This window comes from Eumetopias jubatus, unplaced genomic scaffold (genome assembly GCF_037043125.1).
Source record: "Eumetopias jubatus isolate StellerSeaLion01/CBP00866 unplaced genomic scaffold, mEumJub1_p1.0 scaffold_10, whole genome shotgun sequence".
NCBI classification, from domain to species: Eukaryota; Metazoa; Chordata; class Mammalia; order Carnivora; family Otariidae; genus Eumetopias; species Eumetopias jubatus.
In genome coordinates this window covers 38,295,374-38,315,347 of record NW_028274816.1, presented here as the reverse complement: position 1 = coordinate 38,315,347, position 19,974 = coordinate 38,295,374, and the positions used below count along the sequence as shown (strand labels likewise).

At 60.9% G+C, this 19,974-nt stretch overlaps 1 protein-coding gene across 1 annotated transcript in view; it reads right to left on the bottom strand.

Annotated features, from left to right (window-relative positions):
• The window catches only part of JPH3 (junctophilin 3), a 75,805-nt gene that overhangs the window by 24,891 nt on the left and 30,940 nt on the right, over nt 1–19,974 (bottom strand). Inside the window, exon 2 of the mRNA XM_028094247.2 lies at nt 18,910–19,687. Coding sequence (XP_027950048.1) covers nt 18,910–19,687 — 778 coding nt within the window. The remainder of the gene's footprint in view (nt 1–18,909; nt 19,688–19,974) is intronic.

Genomic DNA, 19,974 nt, shown 5'->3' with positions numbered 1-19,974 from the left:
CCAAGCTGAGCTGCTGGCCGGGAGGGCTGAGGAGGGGCCACAATCCCTGGAAGCCGGAAAAGGCAGTCAAGGGATGCTCCCGGCGCCTCTAGGAGGAACCAGCCCAGCTCACAGTTGATGTAGGCTTCAGATCCCTGGAACCACAAAATAAACATGTTTCAAGCCACCGATCTTTCCATTTGTGTGGCAGCCATAGGCCACCATAGGAGGGCCCAGAGTGTCCAGAGCTGCAGCCCCGCTGGGGGTGGGGGCACGAACACCCCCCAGTTCCCGTCCCTTGCTCCGTGCCCGGCACTGTTCTAAGCCCTTCCAGACCAGTGCTGTTGTCCCATTTAACAGATGGGAAAACTGAGGCTCAGAGAAGCGAGGATGGGTTGCACGAGATCCCACAGACGCGTCCCAGGAGGACACAGGATTCCCCGCAGACGTGTCCACCCAGCTTTATGTGGGCTCGTCATTTAGTGCCCAGGATGCCGTGTGGGGTGGGCACTCTTGTCCATCTCATAGACAAGGACAGTGTGGCTCAGGGAGGGGAGGGGTGAGAGCTGTGTGTCCGGGAAGAGGCGGCTGGGGGGAGGCTGGAGACCCACCTGGGAGGGTGTGGCTTCCCCCCTGAGGCTGCAGGCTGCAGTGGGGATGTGCATGTGGACGCTTCCCGCAGCATGGCCTGGGGCACCATGGGACAGCAGCTGGGGACGCGGTGCCCGGTTCTGCCTGAGCACAAGCTGACGTCACAGACCCTTTGGGGTCCTGGGCACAAGGGGAGGGCAGACCCGATTGACCGGGCCCCCTGGGGCACGGAGTCCTGGGTGTGAGTCTCGGGCACCCCCGGCTCTGCCTGCACCCCCGGACGTCCCACTTGGGCTCACGCGGTCTGCCCTCCCCACCGATGTCCGTCCGCCTGTGGGAGCATCACAGCCTGTGCTGGGGGAAGGCCCCCTGCCCTGAAACAGGCTCCGGGAGCCCTTCTGGGAGGGCGGTCCCGCTAACAAGACACACAGCCTGGGGGCAGGCCGGTCACTGGCTCCCCTACACACAGGGAGACCGAGTCTCAGACAGGTGATGCCACTCCGCTCGCTCTCCAACCTCTGCTGCCCTTGTCCTATCTGTTGTCTTCTGTCCCCACTCTGACCCTCCTGCCTTCTCCAATAAGGACCTTGTGGGGTAGTGAATGGATGTCCAGGGCCTGAGCTTCCTCCCACCTGTGAGGCCCAGGAAGCCTTCTCCTCCAAAGCAGAGAGGGCCGGCCTAGAGTGGGGACAGGTGGGGGCCGGCACCCCAACCTCTCACCCAGCCCGCACTGGTTCACACCTATGGTGGGCGGTGGGATGGGGTGGGGTGGGGGGGACACGGCACTGCCCTTAAGAATGTTCACAGACCAGGAGGGGTCCGGAAGGAGTGGTGCCTGGGCCCCAGTTAAGGACGGCAGGTGGGGCACCCAGCCAGAGGGCATGGCTGCAGGGTGAGTGCCCCAGACGGGCAGGGTGGCGGGAGGAACGCCAGAGCTCGGGGGGTCTTGCTGGTGGGAAGCACTAAAGGTTCTAAGCTGGTCCCACAGTGAAGTCTGCCCTTTGGGAATGGATTCTGGCCACAGAGAAGGGGAGTGGGGGAGGCTCCAGAGAAGACGGGACTGGGGTAGGCGGCCGGAGGAGGGGCTCCTGCAGGGCCTGGTCAGGGTGAGCCGGGGAGGGGAGGCGCCCGGCTGCACCTGGGTTTCCCGCCCGCCTCGCTGGGTGCGTGATGGAGATTTAACACAAGCTGGACAAAGTGCTACCAGCACATGCCCATTAGGACAGCCACCATCAGAAAACCAGAGGGTGGTGAGTGTTGACAAGAATGCAGAGGAACTGGAGCCCGGCGCCCCGTCGGCAGGAACAAAGGATGGTGCAGCTGCTGTGGGAAACAGCCTCGTGGTTCCTCAAGGACCGGAGCCGAGAACCACCGTGTGGTCCAGCGGTCCTGCTTCCGGGCACGTCCCGTGAGCGTGGAGAGCAGGGTCTCCAAGAGGGAGCTGTACACACCTATCCACGGCAGCACTGTCTACAGCAGCCACGGGTGGAAGCAACCCGAGTGTCCCTCGAGGGATGGTGGCCACACGTGGCCCATCCTTATGGCATAAGGACGCCTCAGCCATAAAAAGGCCAGAAACCCTGACACCTGCTAGAGCCAGAGGGACCCTTAGGACATTGTACCCAGTGAGAGAAGCCCATCACAGCAGGACAGGCACTGTACGATCCCACGGATGTCCACATGTCCATAGATGTCCCAGGGATGTCCACAGATGTCCCACAGATGTCCGTGAATGTCCACATGTCCGCAGATGTCCACAGATGCCCCATGGATGTCCACATGTTCATGGATGTCCCATGGATGTCCCATGGATGTCCACAGATGTCTCACGGATGTCCACGAATGTCCACATGTCCGCAGATGTCCACAGATGCCCCACGGATGTCATGTCCATGGATGTCCCATGGATGTCCACAAATGTCATGTCCGCAGATGTCCACAGATGTCCCATGGATGTCCACGGATGTCTGCGAATGTTCACATGTCCGTGGATGTCCACAGATGTCCCATGGATATCCCACAGATGTCCACAGATGCCCCATGGATGTCCACAGATGTCCCACGGATGTCCACAGACGTCCCACGGATGTCCACATGTCCACGGATGTCCCACAGATGTCCGTGAATGTCCACATGTCCGCGGATGTCCACAGATGTCCCACAGAAGTCCACATGTCCATGGATATCCACAGATGTCCCGTGGATGTCCGCGAATGTCCACATGTCCGCAGATGTCCCACGAATGTCTGCAATTGTCCACAGATGTCCACAGATGCCCCATGAATGTCCACAGATGTCTCACGGATGTCCACGAATGTCCACATGTCCGCAGATGTCCACAGATGCCCCACGGATGTCATGTCCATGGATGTCCCATGGATGTCCACAAATGTCATGTCCGCAGATGTCCACAGATGTCCCATGGATGTCCACGGATGTCTGCGAATGTTCACATGTCCGTGGATGTCCACAGATGTCCCATGGATATCCCACAGATGTCCACAGATGCCCCATGGATGTCCACAGATGTCCCACGGATGTCCACAGATGTCCCACGGATGTCCCACAGATGTCCGTGAATGTCCACATGTCCGCGGATGTCCACAGATGTCCCACAGAAGTCCACATGTCCATGGATATCCACAGATGTCCCGTGGATGTCCGCGAATGTCCACATGTCCGCAGATGTCCCACGGATGTCTGCAATTGTCCACAGATGTCCACAGATGCCCCATGAATGTCCACAGATGTCTCACGGATGTCCACATGTCCACGGATGTCCACAGATGTCCGAGAATGTCCACAGATGTCCCATGGATGTCCTTGAATGTCCACATGTCCGTGGATGTCCACAGATGTTCCATGGATATCCACAGATGTCCCACGGATGTGAGGTCCGGCATCATCCATCCGTGAAGACAGAGCTGCTGGGGGCAGTGGGGCCGGGGGAGGCAGGGGTCAGTTCTGCCGATGGTGGCAGGGACAGCCGCATGACCATATGAATATATGAAGCACTGCCAACCTGGTCACTTAAAAATGGTCAACGTGGTAAAACGTATGTTCTGTGATTTTCACTACGACACAGACTTTGGAAAAACCTGCCACAGGCACCAAGGGCCAGAGAGGGCAGCTCACTGGAGAGAGCTCCACCCGTGTCTGCTTCCCTGCAGTCTCCTGAGATGGCCGAGCGAGGACACATACGCATCTCTTGGGGGCCCCAGTCCGTCAGGGCCCATCCACCAAGCCCTGGCCTGGCCTCCGAGGCCTTCAGGACCCAGAGCCCTCGGCAGCCACACCTGTCGGCGGCCAGCGGCCAGCGCCCACCCAGAATGTCTCCTGATGCAGAGCAGGATGTGATGCCCCGCATCTCCGCCAGTCTAGTGGTGACCGTGGTCTCGGCAATGGGGCCCTACTAGGGACTGCTCCCCATCCAGCCACTCCACGTCCTCTCCCACCAGCCAGGCAGCCAGCCTGCTTGCAGAGCAAGTAAGTAAGGGTGTGGGGAGCAGACGCGATGCTGCAGAGCCGCCCGCCGGCAGAGGTTCAGGCCCAGACCCCGAAGCAGGCGGTGAGAAGGACGAGGGTCAGCACGCTCCCCCACGGTGGCAGCACAACCCTGTCTTTCCCAGCCGGCCGGCTGGCCTCACACAGGAGGTGACCTGCAGCCCTCGGGCCTGTCAGAACCCACAGGTGGAGACAGACAGAATCCCTGTCCAAACGCTCCTGGGCTCTTCCCAGAAGGCAGAGAATGCCGAACTCTCCATGCAGAAGCACTGCACATGGTTTCAAATCCTGGCCGGCGCTCAGGGGCTCTGCGACCTCAGGAAGTCAGTCTCCCTGTCCGGCTCTTGCTCACCCGTGTGGTATTTGCTGAGCACATGCCCAGTGCTGGGGTCACGCCAGGCCCCGAGACACAGCCTCACGCGCAGGCAGCGCCTCGGCACCCGGAAAAGGAGCAACGTCGGGCAGGTGGGACAGACAAAGCCAGCCACATGGCCTTGTGGAGACGGGGACGAAATACAGCCCCCATGTGCTCGGGGCAGGCTGTGCAGGGCGGGGACACTGAGGTCCTCAGGACCGACCACACCGTGGCCAGTAGGCACCCACCCCTCAGCGGGGCGCACGACCTCCCACAATGGGGACTGTGTGTCCCAGCCTCCCCTGCAGCCGAGTGGCCGTGTCACTGAGTTCTGGCCAATGGGGTGTGTGCACGGGGCCCGTTCACCCTCTGGGCGTTACCCGTGAGTAACAAGCGTCTGTCTTGTTCAGGCCACCATGAGCTTTCTCATTGCGGTTTATGTTCTATGCGCCACCAAATTCGCCAGGTCAACCCGCTATGTGCACAGGTCAGCAGCACTATCACGTCCACGCTGTTGTGCACCCGTGAGCCCCCTCAGCGCCCCACCGCAAGCCCCGTCCCCACTAACAAGGAGCCCCCGGTCTGCAATAGCTCACGGCAGCCTAAGCCGGACAGCACAGCGGGCCAAGAGGGAAGAGATGCGCCAGGACCACAAGAGGCTCAGTAGGAGCATGGCTCCACCTCCTCAGCTGTGACACGGGCCTAACAGGTCCCACGTGGCCCCCGAGGAGGGACAGAGACCCTGGGGCACCTGGCTCGCAGGGACCAGCTAGAGGACGGAGGTTCACGGTCACAGCACCCTGGCTAGTTCACCTTGAGGGGCCCCCCGAGACCCACCATTGAGGCCCCACTGGGGGGGGGGGTGGTGACCTCAGCACAATTTTGCAGAAGCTGCCGGGTGGGTGGGAAGGGGAGCTGGTTGGGCTGCGAGGGCAGCGGAGGGGCACCGTGATCCCCCAGCGTGTCCCTGGTGGTAGGTTCCTGTCCCGCAGACGTCGTCTGGAGCCGCCACGGAGGCGAGCACAGCAGGGTGTGGACCTGGGATGGCCACACGGGTCCCCTCTGCGGAGCCGGGATGCCAGCCGGTGCCACGCTGGGGTGGGGCGTTAAATACATCACCCCGGGAAGTTATAGAATCCAAAGGACAGCAAATGAAGATTAAAATGGAAGGGAGGGAGGCAGGGAGATGGAGGCCCAGCGGTGAAGTGCCTCTGCCCAGAGGCCCGCACGGGAGCCAGGTCTGGTGGCCTCCACGTGACCAGACAGCTGCCGACCGAGGTCCCCACCCCGTGTGGAGCAACAGGATCTTCAGGGACAAGGCAGAGCAGGGCCGCCACGAGTGCCCCAGAGCGCCACGCCTCCGGCTCCCGAGGCTCACGGCTGGCAGCAGCCACGGCCAAGGTGAACAACAGCGACCCGCCAGGCACACCCTTCAGGAGCTTGCAACAAAGAGCAGCTTGTCCACGGGGACACCATTTTCCAGGCTCGGTGGGGATTTGCTGCGAGTCTCTGCCAGGAGGTTGCCAGGTAAGCAGCGCACCTGCGTGGTGATCAGAACCCAAGGAAGCAGCATCTGGGTGTGGTGAGACAGGAGGCAGAGCCCGCTGCGGGGTCATTCCGTGAGCTGGCTATAGGTCGGCACCAGCCTGGAGGATCCCAGGCTGAAGACTATTGCAATCCCGGAGGGCTTTCCGGTGGCAGGGATGTACCGAGTGTTCCATGAACATCCTCCTGTTCCATTCTGCTGCCCTGGGAGTGGTGCCCGACGTACAGATCAGGAAACTGAGGCTCTGACCCTTCAGCCCATGACGTGGACTCCTCAGATACAGTCACCTGTGTCAGCAAGACTCCCCTCCCTCCCCTCTTCCTTCCTATACCTGCTGCAGAGAAGCAAAGCCCTGACTTCAGGGAGCTCGTGGTCCCAACAAATTAAAAAATCCTGTACCTCAAGACAGATGCCAACACAGAGGGACCACAGAAAAGGAGCAGCCGACCCTCCTCCTCCGAGTCAGGGACGAGTTCAGAGAGGGGCATCCGAACTGGGTCTTGAGGATTGTGTAGGAGCTCACTGGGCTGAAGGAAGGGCATTCCAAGCAGAGGGAACAGAAGGTGCAAAGGGGAAGGCTGCCCAGAAGGTGGGGGGGCACCTGTGCAGGATGTTGGCCAGGGGGTGGGGGGATCCAAGGCCAGAATTCGAGGAGGACCGTCGTTGAGCGAGGGAGTCCGGACTGTATCCTGGAGACTCAGAAGCGCCGGAACAGAGACCAGACTCCTCTTACAGCTGCTGATGTGCCAGTCTGTTGGCTGCAGAGATGACCGGACAGGAGGCACTGAAGACATGCAGAGGTGGGCTCTCCCAGAGGAGGGTCCTCTGTCCCCCAAAATTCTCTTATTCCCAGTGCCAGCAGCAGGTGCTCAGCTCCTTCGAGAAGAGCAGGGCCCACAGACCTTGCCTCAAAGCCTGTTTGGGGACTGGCCTCGGCAGTCACAGTCTCCAGCTCAGCCAATCCCTGGGGCCTAGGAAGAGGACGGGGCACCCCCTCCAGGGGGCTCGTGAGTGCGGTTCCAGGCCCTCCATGAGCTGAGGCCTCCTGGGCCCCGCCTGTGCCATGGGGAAGGCAGAGGGGAGCAGGGCACGTGGTCCCCGCGGCAGGGACCCCTCCCGAGGCCCCGCCCTGCTTACCACACTCAGAGCCGACAGCACCATCCCGGTCACGGGGAAGGCATGGGTGAAGTTGGGGCGCTTGGGAAAGTGACAGGGACTCAGCCACAAAGCCAAAACTCGAGCATCTGAATGTTCATCAACACATACATCTGTTTTCCTTTGCAAAGACAGGATCCCACTGCACATGGGGTGCTGAGTTTTAACTGTAGCCTCACATCAGAAGCCCTGGGCGTGGGGTCTCACACACCAGTATGGCCCCCTGCTCTGCCTGTTGGGGTCACGGCAAGCGGGCTCTGCGGCCACGTCTGCCGGGACGTGAACCAGCACACAGAGGGGCCTCCTCCCTCAGTGTCCTAGGGGACTGACCAGCAGCCTCGAGAGTGTCCAGCAGCCTCCCTGAGGGCTGGGCTGGCTGCGCCAGGATAGATTTCAGCTGCAGTGACCTGTGCATCCGTCAGACTGGGCCAACTGTGTAACAAACAGGCCCAGGGGGACGATGGCTCGAACAGGACAGACACAGATTTCTTGTTCACGCCAAGTCAAAACCAGGTGTTCCCGAAACAACAGACCAGGCGGTGGCCACGGCCAACCACTGACCGCACCAAGAGGGACGTGTCCTTGCGGGAACAAGCCAACAAAATCAGACTCTGATAAGGCCTCCTGGTCTAACTACCAGTTTCAGGGAATCCACGGGACCGAGCAGCAGGTTAAGACCACCCTGGATGCACTCAGCCAATCCCAGACTGTGGAAAATTTTACAGAACAGTTTGATTTGCTCAGCAAACACACCTGCCAGGGGAGGAGGCTGGGGGGCGGGGAGAGGCAAGTGCAGCTTTAACAAGACTCAAGAGACCCATGAGCCAACGACAGCAGAATGAGGGCTCGGCTGGATTCTTTTTTTTTTTTAATGTTTTATTTATTTATTCATGAAAGTCAGAGAGAGAGAGAGAGAGAGAGGCAGAGGCAGAGGGAGAAGCAGGCTCCCCGCCTAGCAGGGAGCCTGATGCGGGACTCGATCCCAGGACCCTGGGATCATGACCTGAGCCGAAGGCAGACGCGTAACCATCTGAGCCACCCAGGCGCCCTCGGCTGGATTCTTAATAGTGTTAGGTGTTGGTGCTATTTTTTCAGGTGGGAAGATGTGGAACGTATGTTTTTAATTGTTTTTATCTTTAGAGAGGAGATGGCAGGATGCCCAGAATTGGCTCCAAAAGCGACCCTGGGGTGCAGGCTGGGTCAGGGGTCAGGTGAACAAGGGGAGTGATGAGCTCCGAAGGGCTCAAGTCAGATGAGTGGCCCACGGTGTCAGAGACGCTTCTCTCCACTTTTGTATTGGAAATTTTCCCCACTACCAAGAAAAAATAAAAGGACACGCCCATGTTCACAGCAGCCAAAAGGCGGGAGCAACCTGCGCGGCCACTGCTGGGTGCACAGAGCGGGGTCTACACAGACAACGGGAAGGCTATGGTGACACCCGCCACAGCACGGACAGACCTGGCGAGCGCCACACCCAGCGAGGTCAGCCCGTCACGACAGGACAAACACTGCAGGATTCCGCTCATACGAGGTGCCCCGCCCCGCCCCGGAGGAGTCAGATCCACAGAGACGGGGAGTAGATGCGGGTGGGGGCTGGCGGTTGCTGTTTCCCTCGGACAGCAGCTCCACTCTGGGAAGACAAGAAAGTTCTGCAGATGGAGGGTGTGGTTGCCCAACTATGAATGTACTTAATGCCGCTGAACGTCCACTTAAAAACGGTTCTGATGGTAAACTTTATGTTATACGCGTTTCACCACGATTACATTTTTTTTTAAATAAATAGGTGTTCCTAATGGACCATGGCTCCCCTCCAGGTGGGGACGTGGGACCCCAGGGCCGGTGATCCTCAACACTGGCCCCCAAGGCTGCCATGTGTGTGAAGCCGCGGGCCTGGAGGGGAGGGTCATTTCTCCCCGGCTCCCGCTCCACTGGCCTGTGGCCACCCGGCCGCAGGGTCTGCGGTGCGCCTGGGAGGAAGGGGGACAGGTTGGTGGGCCGCGAGCCGGCCCTTACGGTCATGCCGGACCAAGTACCAGCAGAGCAGGGAGGGAAAGGGCCCCGTTTTAACTTTTCTCGTTGCCCCAGGAAAATTCCTGCTTGTGGCAGCTTTCAAAGCCTAGAGAGGAAGTGATGAATCTGCCCAAGCCAAGAAGGGCAGGGGCAGGTGGCCGTGGGACCTGGGAGTGGGGCGTGACACCTCCCGCCACAGCAGAGACCAGGGCTGAGAGCACCAGCAGGGGGTAAAGGAGTCATGAATCCTAGCACCTGAGCCGCCCCTCTGAGGCTCTGGAGGGATGTGAATCTGGGGGCACCGTTCATCACACCGCCAGCCCCTGTGACAGACAGCACCACGGTATGCACACACACAGCCTCTCGTCTGCCGCAAAGGGCAGGTGGTATCAACTGCCAAGGGAGGCCCGGGTGGCAGAGCTGGGACGCTTCTGTCTACACACCTCCCAGGGGCCCAGGGCTGGGGGCTCCCGGGGAGAGGCTGTGGTGAGATGGGACAGGGGCCGACGTCCTCCTGCCTCCCTGACATGCTTGTACCTGCCGGGTGCTTGGGGGGCAGCCGAGGGCAGAAAGGGGTCAGGGTGCCAAGCAGCTGCAGTCTCCGCCCTCGAGGGACCCACGCTGGGGACGCCCTGCAACGACATCTCTAGCAGATGAGCTCAGCAGGGCCTCGGGGCAGGAGGGACCGAGTCACCCTGGTGACAACTGCAGAGACTCAGGTCTGTCCCCAGGCTGGCCCACAGCTCCCAGAAGACAGCACCGTGGGGTCGAGGGCTCAGAGCCACGTAGGTCAGCGTCACGTAGCTTCATGGTCGGCTCCAAAAGGGGTCCCTCCCTCAGTGCCTCCCCAAGCCCTGGCTCAGGTCCCCCCTCCGCCCCACTGGATGCTGAGAAACAGGGCAGCACGCAGTGCGCGCCCCCGCCCCGACCGCCACCGGGAGCTCAGCCTCACGCAGGAAGCTGGACTCCAACAAACAAGCGTAGCCGACAGGGCAGAGAACACAAATATTAAAAACCCAGATTGCAGCTCCCCCAAGAAGTGGCCAACAGGTGCATTCTTACCTCACCATTGTCAGCCATCAGGGAGATGCCCCCTCATGCCCCCGGGGGCTGTGAGAAGCCGACCAACAGTGACGAGAGCCAACGGGGACAGGAAAAAACCAGAATCCACCCGCGCTGCCGGCGGGAACCTAACACAAGGCGGCCACGGCTGCAAACAGCACGGCAGGTCCCCCAAGAGTTAAACCTAGGATCGCTGCGCGGCCCAGCAATTCCGCTCCTAGGTGGACACCCGAGAGAACTGAAAACACGTCCACACGAGATTCCATATGTGAATGTGCACGGCAGCAGAATTCGTCACGAAAGTGCGAACAACCCAAATGCCCACCCACGGGGGAGAGGGTACACGGATGCGGCGCATCCGTGCGCGGGACTACTACTCGGCCACAGAAAGGAACGACGCTCTGATACCTGCTACAACGTGGATGAACCTGAGGACGTCAGGAGAACACATCTCGGTAGGAGGAGATGGGCTGTGGCTCACCCATGTCCATCACCCACACGAGGATGTGAATCTCTGCCCTGCTCCCTACCGAAGCCGGGGCAGGGTTCGTGTGCCCGGACTGTCCCTCCCCCACTCCACGTCCACGGGGCGGCAGTCAGGGCATCGGTCCTCCACCCCCTGCCTCACGCTGGAGGTACACACGTGACCCAGTCTGGCCGCTCAGAGCCTTTCCGGATCATTCTGACGTGCGTGCTGGTCAGAAGGCTCTCTTCTTCCCTCTGGATTGAGAACTACAAGGATTACATGAGCACAGACCTGCTGGTCTTTCCTGCCCCATGCAGGGAACCTGCTGGAAAACGACATGAACACACAGAGGGAAGCAGAGCCGAGAGGGAGAAAGCTCTGACATCATCTGAACCCCTGGACCCAGCTGTGCCTGATGGCAGCCCACAGAACAAGAGCCAACCCAGCCCCTCTCGTCTTGAACTGATTTGAGTTGTGACTCTGTTGCTTGCGATGGAGTCCTGATTACCACGGCCAAGTCCCACTTTACACAGACCCAGGTTGGGAGAAAACCACAAGTGGTCCAACTGCTCTTCAAAATCCCCTGAAGCCTATGTTTAGGAGCTGCCATGCCAACTATAAGGATCCTTCCAGAGCGGAGACTCAGCTTAGCAGTGTGCTCCTGCGGGGAGGGGTCCCCACCCCCCAGCCCGTTCCTTCCATCCCTGCCCACTCCTCCCTCTGGCCTCGAGGGTGGCGGCCTGGAAGCCGTGACTCTCACGCTCAAGGGTGGCCCTTCCCTGGGTGCTAGCTGGGCTGGGCGGCTCACTGGCTGGCAGAGCCCGTTGGTTGGACTTAGGAGAGGCAGGGGGACGCCCAGGTCACAGTCTGGGGGCGGCAGTGGATGGGTGGGAGGCCTGAAGCTCAAGTCGGAGGAGTGGCTGGGGTGTTTTGAGAGCCGCGGCAAGTTCCGTCAGTGACGGGATAACCCCCCTACCATCGCGCCATCGGTGAGGTCCACACACCGCATGCCTTGGGTGGATGGTGCTTCATGGAAAACTCCAGGAAAGCTGAGGCAGGGCCGTGGGACCCCAAGAACTAAAGACACTTTGCAGGGAAGGGGGACGGGGCCCTGAGTGAGTGTGTGGTGAGCTCCGATCCCAGCTCTCTGGAGAACAGGCTGACTCGCCAGACAGGAGCTGTGACCTGCAGGAGGTGAAGGAGCAGGTGCACCGGTGTTCATAAGCATGGGAAGAGCCTAGCTGTGGAGCAGCGTGCCATGGGTTGAATCAGGATGCACCTCTCCCTCCAGCCACCCCCGGATTCACATCCACCCAGAACTTCAGCGTGACCTTACTTGGGATAGGGTCTTTGCTGATCTAATTAAGAGGAGGTCAGATTGGGCTAGCGTGTTCCTCAATCCAAGGATGTGTCCTTGTAAGAAGAGGGGACAGAGACACCCGCACAGGGAGGGGGCAAGTGAGGACAGAGGCAGAGCCTCGGGGGACGTGGCCACCCACCAAGAAATCCCCGGGACCCCAAAGCTGAGGAGGCAGGAAGGACCCTCCCTGGGAGCCTCCACAGGGAGTGCAGCCCCACCAACACCTTGTTTTCAGACCTCTGCTCCCAGAACTGGGAGAGATTAGCTTCCTGTTGTTTCAGGGCACCCCCCCCAGGGGCGGCACTTTGTCATGGCAGCCCCAGGACACTCACACGGGGAAGATCAGGAGTGTTCCCCCCAAAGGGTCAACAGTGCAGCATGGCTGGGGCACAGCAGAGACACTCCTTCCTTCCAGAACCACCCGTGGGATGGTGTGTATCAATCAGCTATACACCAGGTATCAATCCCCCATAAAGAAGGTGGCTTAAAGTAACCATTTATTTTTGCTGGTACATCAGGGTCTTCCCGGGGTCTCCCATCCCCAGGTCATGCTGTCACGGTGCTGGCAGGAGCCCAAGAGGGATGAGCTGGGGGCCGGCCACCACGCCCACCCCATGCCACTGACCAAAGCACGTGGCCGAGCCTCTAACAGGAGGGACCCCAAAGTCACACGGCAAAGGGCATGGCTGGGGGTGGGGGTTGGAATCAGGAACAAACGTGAAGTTTGCTACAAGCACCCACCGGATTCCAGGCTGGACTGAAACGAGCTCCAATGAAACCACACTGTCCAGGTCTGACTGACGTGGATGTGGACGTGGCTGTCCCCGGCACCAAGGGCGCAGTTCCCTCGGGGGGGGGGGGTCACGGCGGCTCAGTGACCACCAGGGGGTCAAGGGCAGGGGGTTCACTCTGCTCTTTGCACCTCTCTCCCTGCCTGCTCTCACGTGCCAGGAAGGACAACCCGGCATCCCCTGCCTGTCCTTGCGACCCTACCAGGTACCTGCTGTTTTCAACCCATTTTACAGAGTGGAAGACACAGCCCAGGGAGTTCACGAGCCTTTGCTGGAGGCCGGAGAGCTACACACAGCAGGACCACGTACCACATCTCTCCAAGAGGAGGAAACGGGCTCCCGCTGCAGCAGGAGTGCTGGGGGTCCCACTGAGGGGGAGTACCCCATAGTCACTAAGTCTGGACTCAGATCATGGAGACTGATTTGAAGTCCCTCCCTCCAGGGCCCTGTAAGAAGCACCGGCTTCTCTGGAGAGGCGACGCGCTCAGGGGAGGACGGGAGATACGGCCCCCAGCCCCGCTCTGGGCCCCGGGACCCCCGGTGCAGGGCTCTCCTGGATGTGGCCAGTGTGGGGCCGGCTTCCTGTCTCCCACGCCATCCAAGGTGCCTTGTCTGAGTGCCAGGTGGGAACGCTGCCTGGGGCTGAGTCACAGGCTCTGTGCCTTCTGTCTGATGAGTGGTACACAGTGGAGCAAAGCAGGCCACGAGCCTAATCACATCCGACAGCCCGCATCCCCTGACCCCGCATGCGAGGGTGAGGCACCACGGGGCGCAGCGCGGCGGCGGTGTGGGCAGGAGCCAGCCCCCGCCAGGCACCAGAGGACACAGGACACAGGCCCACGCTCAGGAGCCCCTGGACTTCTGGGGCAGGACTGAAAGTTTGGGGGCGCACGCAGTCTGGGAAGCAGGAGCCTCTCGCCCCCAGGCAAGCCCTCGGCCAGCCCCGGTCCCTTCCCAGGATCTAGCACCCCACTCCCCAGCATCTCCTCCGGTTTTCATGTCGGGAGGCCAGAGCCAGAACAGATGGCTCTCGCCCACCACAAGGCCGGTCCTTAGCAGGTGGCCGGCCCTCCCCCAGAGGCAGGAAGCTCACGTACCTTGCACAGAGAGCCCAGCTCCGCAGGGCCTGGAAGAGCTGACTGCCTGGCGGCAGGGGAAGGGGACGGGCTTGCCCCTTCTAGAGAGGGGATGGGTGGGGGGGGGGTGACGTCCCCGCCCCCGGCCAGCGCAGGGAGTGCAGGCCCTTCCCAAGAGGCTGCGGCAAATCACCGCACACACATTGGGCTTCAGCATGCACTGACCGGCTTGTCTCTGGAGGGCAGAAGCCAGCATCTCAGCGGCCCGAATCACAGGGCGGGCGGAGCTGGTTCCTTCTAGAGGCTGGGGTGGGGGGGGCTCTCAGTTTCCTCCCTTCTTCAAGAGGCCGCATCACCCACCTCTGCCTCCAATGTCAGGCCTTCTGACTCTGAGCCTGTGCGCACCTCCTCTAGGACACTTATAATCACACTGCCCCCCAGTCCTGCATGATCCCCTCCTCTTAAAACCCTTCACGTCTGCAAAGTCCCTTCTGCCACGGAAGGTCACATACCCACAGGGTCCAGCGATCGGGAGGACATCTCTGGGGCATTCGTCAGACTCCAACAGGGACAAACAATGACAGAGCAGTCCGTCGAGGCCACCCCACGTTGGGCTGCAGCCCTCCCTCCTCACCCCACCCCCGCCACGGTAAATCGGGCCACCTGGCAGCATCCACCAGACTTGAAACGCATGCATCCCTCAGCCAGCAAGGCCTGCTCCGGGAGGCTACGGGGCAGAACTCTGCAAGCCGGCAGCAAAGTGGGTCAGACAAACACAGCCTCTGCGGCCTCGTTCGTAAGACCGAGAGATTGGATGCATCCAAAACTCATTCACAGAGTCAGGGTTGGACCCATATGGTGCATCCATGTCATGGAATATCGTGCAGCCAGCAGAGAAACACACAGGTCTGGATATCCCGACATAAGTGAGGAGAAAAGTGGGCCACAGACGGCACGGTCCCATCACTGCAACAGGAAACCATGAGGGTGCGAGACCCAGGTCTGCATAGACACAGAGAAAAGCCTGGCAAGAACGTACAGTCATCAGGGGCGCCTGGGCGGCTCCGTCAGTTAATTATCTGACTCTTGATCTCAGCTCAGGTATTGATCTCAGGGTCATGAGTTCAAGCCCTGCGTTGGGCTCTGTGCCGGGGGTGCAGCCTACCTAAAAATTGCACAGTAGTCTCCCCTGGTCCGAGGTTTCCGCTGCCCACAGTCAGCCGAGGTCTGGAGGCAGGTGATCCTTCTGACGTGTGGTCAGAGGTGGCCTCATACTTTGTCCCACGCCCAAGTCATTCCACGTACTCCATCTCTGCACGGGGGCACGTCCCCACCCCGGCACCGAGAGAAGGGGGACGATGACCACATTCGCATAACTTCTATCACAGTATATTGTTGTCGGTGTTCCATTTTATTATTATCGTTAATCTCTGTCTGTGCCTAATCTATAAACTAAGCTTCCTCACAGGTACAATGTCTAGGAAAACACAGGGCAAGGGACTCGGTTCTGTCCACAGTTCAGGCATCCACCGGGGATCTTGGAATGGATCCCCCGAGGGTAAGGGGGAGTCACTGTAATTGCCTCTAAGGAGATGAACCAGTCTTGATGGGATTCACTTACCATACACCAATCTGTTTTATTACTTTACTATTTTTGCATGGATTTATCATTTTAATAAGAAATAAAATGTTTTTAAAAAGCAAGCCACACATGCACACACACGTTTCAGGTCCTGAAAGGTTTTGTTTCCTTTAAGGAGGAGGGGATGCCACAGGTAATCCCTGCAGGTGATCTGGCCGACTGCTTGGACGTGGCACCCCCAGCCCACGACTGCACTGAGAACAGGGCAGACGGCGACCTCACAGCAGCCCAAAGCCACCGGGCACAGCTGGAGTAAGACCGCAGGACCCCCGAGGCCCCACTGCAGAGGCACCAGCTCGGCCTGGGCATACAGCAGGCGCTTGAGATGCGGCTGGGGGGGTTGGTGATCGACTAGTCATGTCTGCCACGGGCCCCAGGAGGCGTGATGGAGAGGCAGCAAGCACGGAAGGGACACCTCTGACATCCCATTAAGGATGCTTCATGGAAGGGCTGGAGCGAATGACAACCGGGGGCAACTACACTGAGGTCCATCAGAATACACGCTGCTCGGAGCAGGCTCCTCGAGGGTGCCCGGGGTGTCCCCCCATCGGTGACAGGGCAGGGGGCGGCCATCAGTCACAACGGGGGAAGAGAATGCTACAGAAAGTCACAGAGAAGGACAGCAGTGCCCTCTGCTCTGATTGCGCCCCCCCCCCCACTGACCCACCAGGCGCGCCCTCCCCCGCCCGTTTCCCATCTCCTGCAGGGCCTCTGCCCGGGGGGCGCACTGGTGGTTCTAGCATGCCAGGGGCTCCTGAGGAATGCAGGACCTAAGGCTGTACCCAGACCCGCCGAACCAACAGCTCTGGGGTGGGGCCCTGGGATGGCATGTTACTACCCCCGGTGTTGGTGACACCGGACGATGCCTGGAAAGCCGTAAGGAGCTCTGAGCCCAGGCGGCACCCCAGACAAGGAACCTAGCATCTCTGGGGGGGGGGGGGGGGCTGGGCTCCGTGTGCCTTAGAGCCCCAGCGATTCCTGTGCACAGACTGGGGACTGGGAACCGGGCTGTGGGCACACCACCAACCCCACCACCCCTTCAGCTGTGGGCCCACGTACAGGACCCCCTCTCAGAACTCAAGTTGTGTGTGCCCCCCCACCCATGTTTTGCAGGAAAGCCCGTGTCCCCATCTGCTGGGCAGCTGTCCCCACAGAGCTGCCCCCCAGGGGAGGAAATGCCACATGGTCTCTCGTGGACTTGCCTCGGTAGCCTGTGCCCAGCCGGGACCCAAGGAGGGAGTGGGGGCCCCTCTCTGCTACTGCCTGCATGGCCTGGGTGTCTCGCGGCCGTGACCATGACCAGGGGCCAGCTGGGGTAGTCACCGGCAGCCGCCGAGGCCACTTTCACGCTCCAGTGGGCGGGGTGCCTCAGGGCGTCTGGGACACGGACCCAGCTCTCATGTGTGAGCTTTGCTGTCGAGGGCAGAGGCCCGTGCCCTCTTTCCCCCCAGCATGGCCCCCTCCCACGGCCTGGAAGGGAGGCTCATCCTTGTCCCTATTTGCAGGGACAGAGGACGCTGTCCCCTGCCCCCGATGGGTGATCCTGGGCAGCAGAGGCCCACGTGGCTCAGAGTCTCACTGCAGGCACATCCACTCCCCCAAAGGCCTCAGGGTGAGAGGGGGTGGGAGGGCTGGGAGGGTGACAGGGGCCTGCGCCGGGCCCCACACCGGTGGAGGGCACCGTGCGGTGCTCCCTCCTGTCGTTCCACAGGGAACCCAGCCCAGAGAGTTCACCTTCCCCAGACTGCCCAGCAGCAATAGGCCTGAGGAGGACCAGGGTCGGCAGCCCCCCTGAGCCGGCCCCAATACTCGGCGCGGTCGTCACCGGAGTCCTTGGACCTTCGCCGCGGGCCGGGGCCATCACTCCTGGTTCACAGACTGAAACCTGCCCTAAGTGGAGCTCGTCCGGTGCGTGGACTCTGAGCTCTGCCCACGACATGACTTCGAGCCCCCGTTTCCATGGGATTTGTCAGAAAACTGCCCTGTGTCCCACGCCTTCAGTCCCAAGGACGTTCTCCTGGTCGCTGGACTTTAAGGTCACTTCTGCGGGAGACCCGGAGGCCGAGAACGGACCGGCCGCCCGGCGGGAGCTGCCGCGAGGGCCCCGGATCCTCGGCCCACGCAGTCCTCCAGCCCCGGAACGGCCTCCCGTCCATGGAGGTCAACAAACCACACCACACACAATGGGACAGCGGGAAATGCACCCAAATGCCAGGCCGTCGGACGCTGTAGCCAACCAGAGCCAACGACACCGTCGTACTCCTACGTTCTGTGTTCTATACAAGCAAGTGTCACATTTAGGATGCAAAAAATCACCATTACACCTAATTTCATCTTAAACCCCCAGGGGAGTCGTCAAAAATGCTGGTCCTGTTTGTTTCCATGCCTGGATGCGTCTGGGTGAGGACAGGGGCACGCAATGTGGGACCTCGGTACTCAGGGAGCGGCCGCATCTTTCTCTCGGCTTCTCAGAATGGATTTCCTCTCCCTCTAAAACCTCAGACATTGGAAGCCGCGGATATTCTGCCAATAAACCCCAGCTATGGTTTCTGTTCCGCTGTGGATCAAAGGTCACGGAAAACCAGAGCCAGACGAATTAAAACTTAGTGACAAGGCTGGGCAGCCTGAGCCTTAACAGAGCCAGGAGCTTTCCTGACCCTGGCTGGGAACACAGAATCATCCAGAAAGACGCCGGGGCTGTCCTCCCAGACGCCTCCAGCCTGGGTAAGTGTGGCTTCTAAAGCTGTCCCCAGGATGCCCGCCTACCTACCCCTGCAGCTCCGGGAAGCCGGGCCCTGAGCCCCTTCTTCCAGCTCTGAGCCTGCACCCTGCACCAACACCAAAGTCCCCTTGAAAGCCAACATGGTGCCCACCAACAGCCAACTCGGGTTGCTCAGTGCCCGGCAGCCCCATGAACCCCAATTCAGGAAGGGCTGCATCTCACACCAGCTGTTGGCCCACGGCACCAAGTGTCCTGTGGGCCCCTTGCCGGGCCCCTGCCACTCCCCGCACTTGGGGCTGTCTCCTGGGGCCCATGGACAGCCAGGGCAGCTTCCTCCCTCCCCCACATGCCCGTGGCACTGGGAGCGCAGCCGCGGCGACATCACACCTTTGTGTCGCCGGCAGAACGGTGCACCCTCTTTACCCACAGCTACGCCACGTGAAACACCGGCACACGGAACAAAGGGCACTCTGCTCTGTTGGAGGAACGGCTGCCAGGCCCAGAACCCTGTCAGGCCAACTGCTGCCCGGCCCCCATGCCCCAAGAAGCTCCGGGGAGCCCCTGGGTTCCACAGGGCACAGTTTGAGAAACACCCGTGCCTCATCCTGAGGACAGCGCAGCAGAACAGACCCGCCCACCGCGCCTCCTACCTGGAGGCCGCGATCTCCGCCTTCTGCTTGGCAATGGTGGCGGCCCGCTCGGCGGCCTCCACCGCGCGGTCCACCTTCTCGCGGATCTTGCTGGCGCGCAGCGGGATGAGGTTCTTGCGCTTGCCGCTGACGAGAACGTTCTGCTTGTACTTGCCCTCCTCCTTGGTGCCGTCGGGGAAGGTCATGCAGCCGTAGCCATGCCGCCGGTTGCCGGCCCACTCGCCCTCGTACTTGAGCCCGTCTGAGCGCTGGCTGACGCCGAAGCCCGAGCGCTTGTCACTCTTCCACTCGCCCACGTAGGTCTCGGTGGTGGTGGCGTCAATGTCGTCCTCGATGACTGCCAGCTCGGCCTCGCCCTCGCCCAGGCTGATGGTGGAGTGGATGTCGCTGGCCGTGGAGCTAACCGTGCTCATGCCGGCCTCGCTGCGGAACGAGCTCTGTTTGCTGCGTTGGCTGGCCAGGCTGCTCTTGGACTCGGACTTGCGCAGCTTCAGCCCACTCAGCAGCGAGCGCCGGAACAGCCCCTTCTTCTTGCTCTTGAGGATGTCGGAGTCGCTGTGGGCCACGAGCACAAAGCCCCCGCGGGACACGGCCGGGCTGCCGGCCACGGCCGGGGAGGCGTCGGGGTGCAGCGCGGCGCCATTGGTGTGCTCGCTGCGCAGAGAGTTGATGGATGTCCTCAGGGGCGAGCGGATGACTGCCGCCATGCCGTAGGGGACGCTCTGCCGCACACCGTAGCCTTGGCGCATGCCGCCGACCCACTGGCCCTGGTAGGTCCCTGCGGAGACAAAAGGAGAGAGGGGTGAGCGCGGCGGGCGGCCGGACACAGTGGACCCAGCCTCCGTGGTTCTGTCTTCGGACAACGTGGTGTTTTCATGATTATATCCCCTATGATCTTTGGTGAAGACACTTCCACCCTGCTGCCCACGGTTGCCTCTTTCTCTTAGAGGCTGGGGAGGGGAAAGGGAGGTGTCAGAGTCTGACGCAGAGTCAGGAGTGAACTGGAGAGCTCCCCCTGCACGTGGAGGGGGAGCAGGCACATGCTGCTGGGGGGCCCGGGAGTCC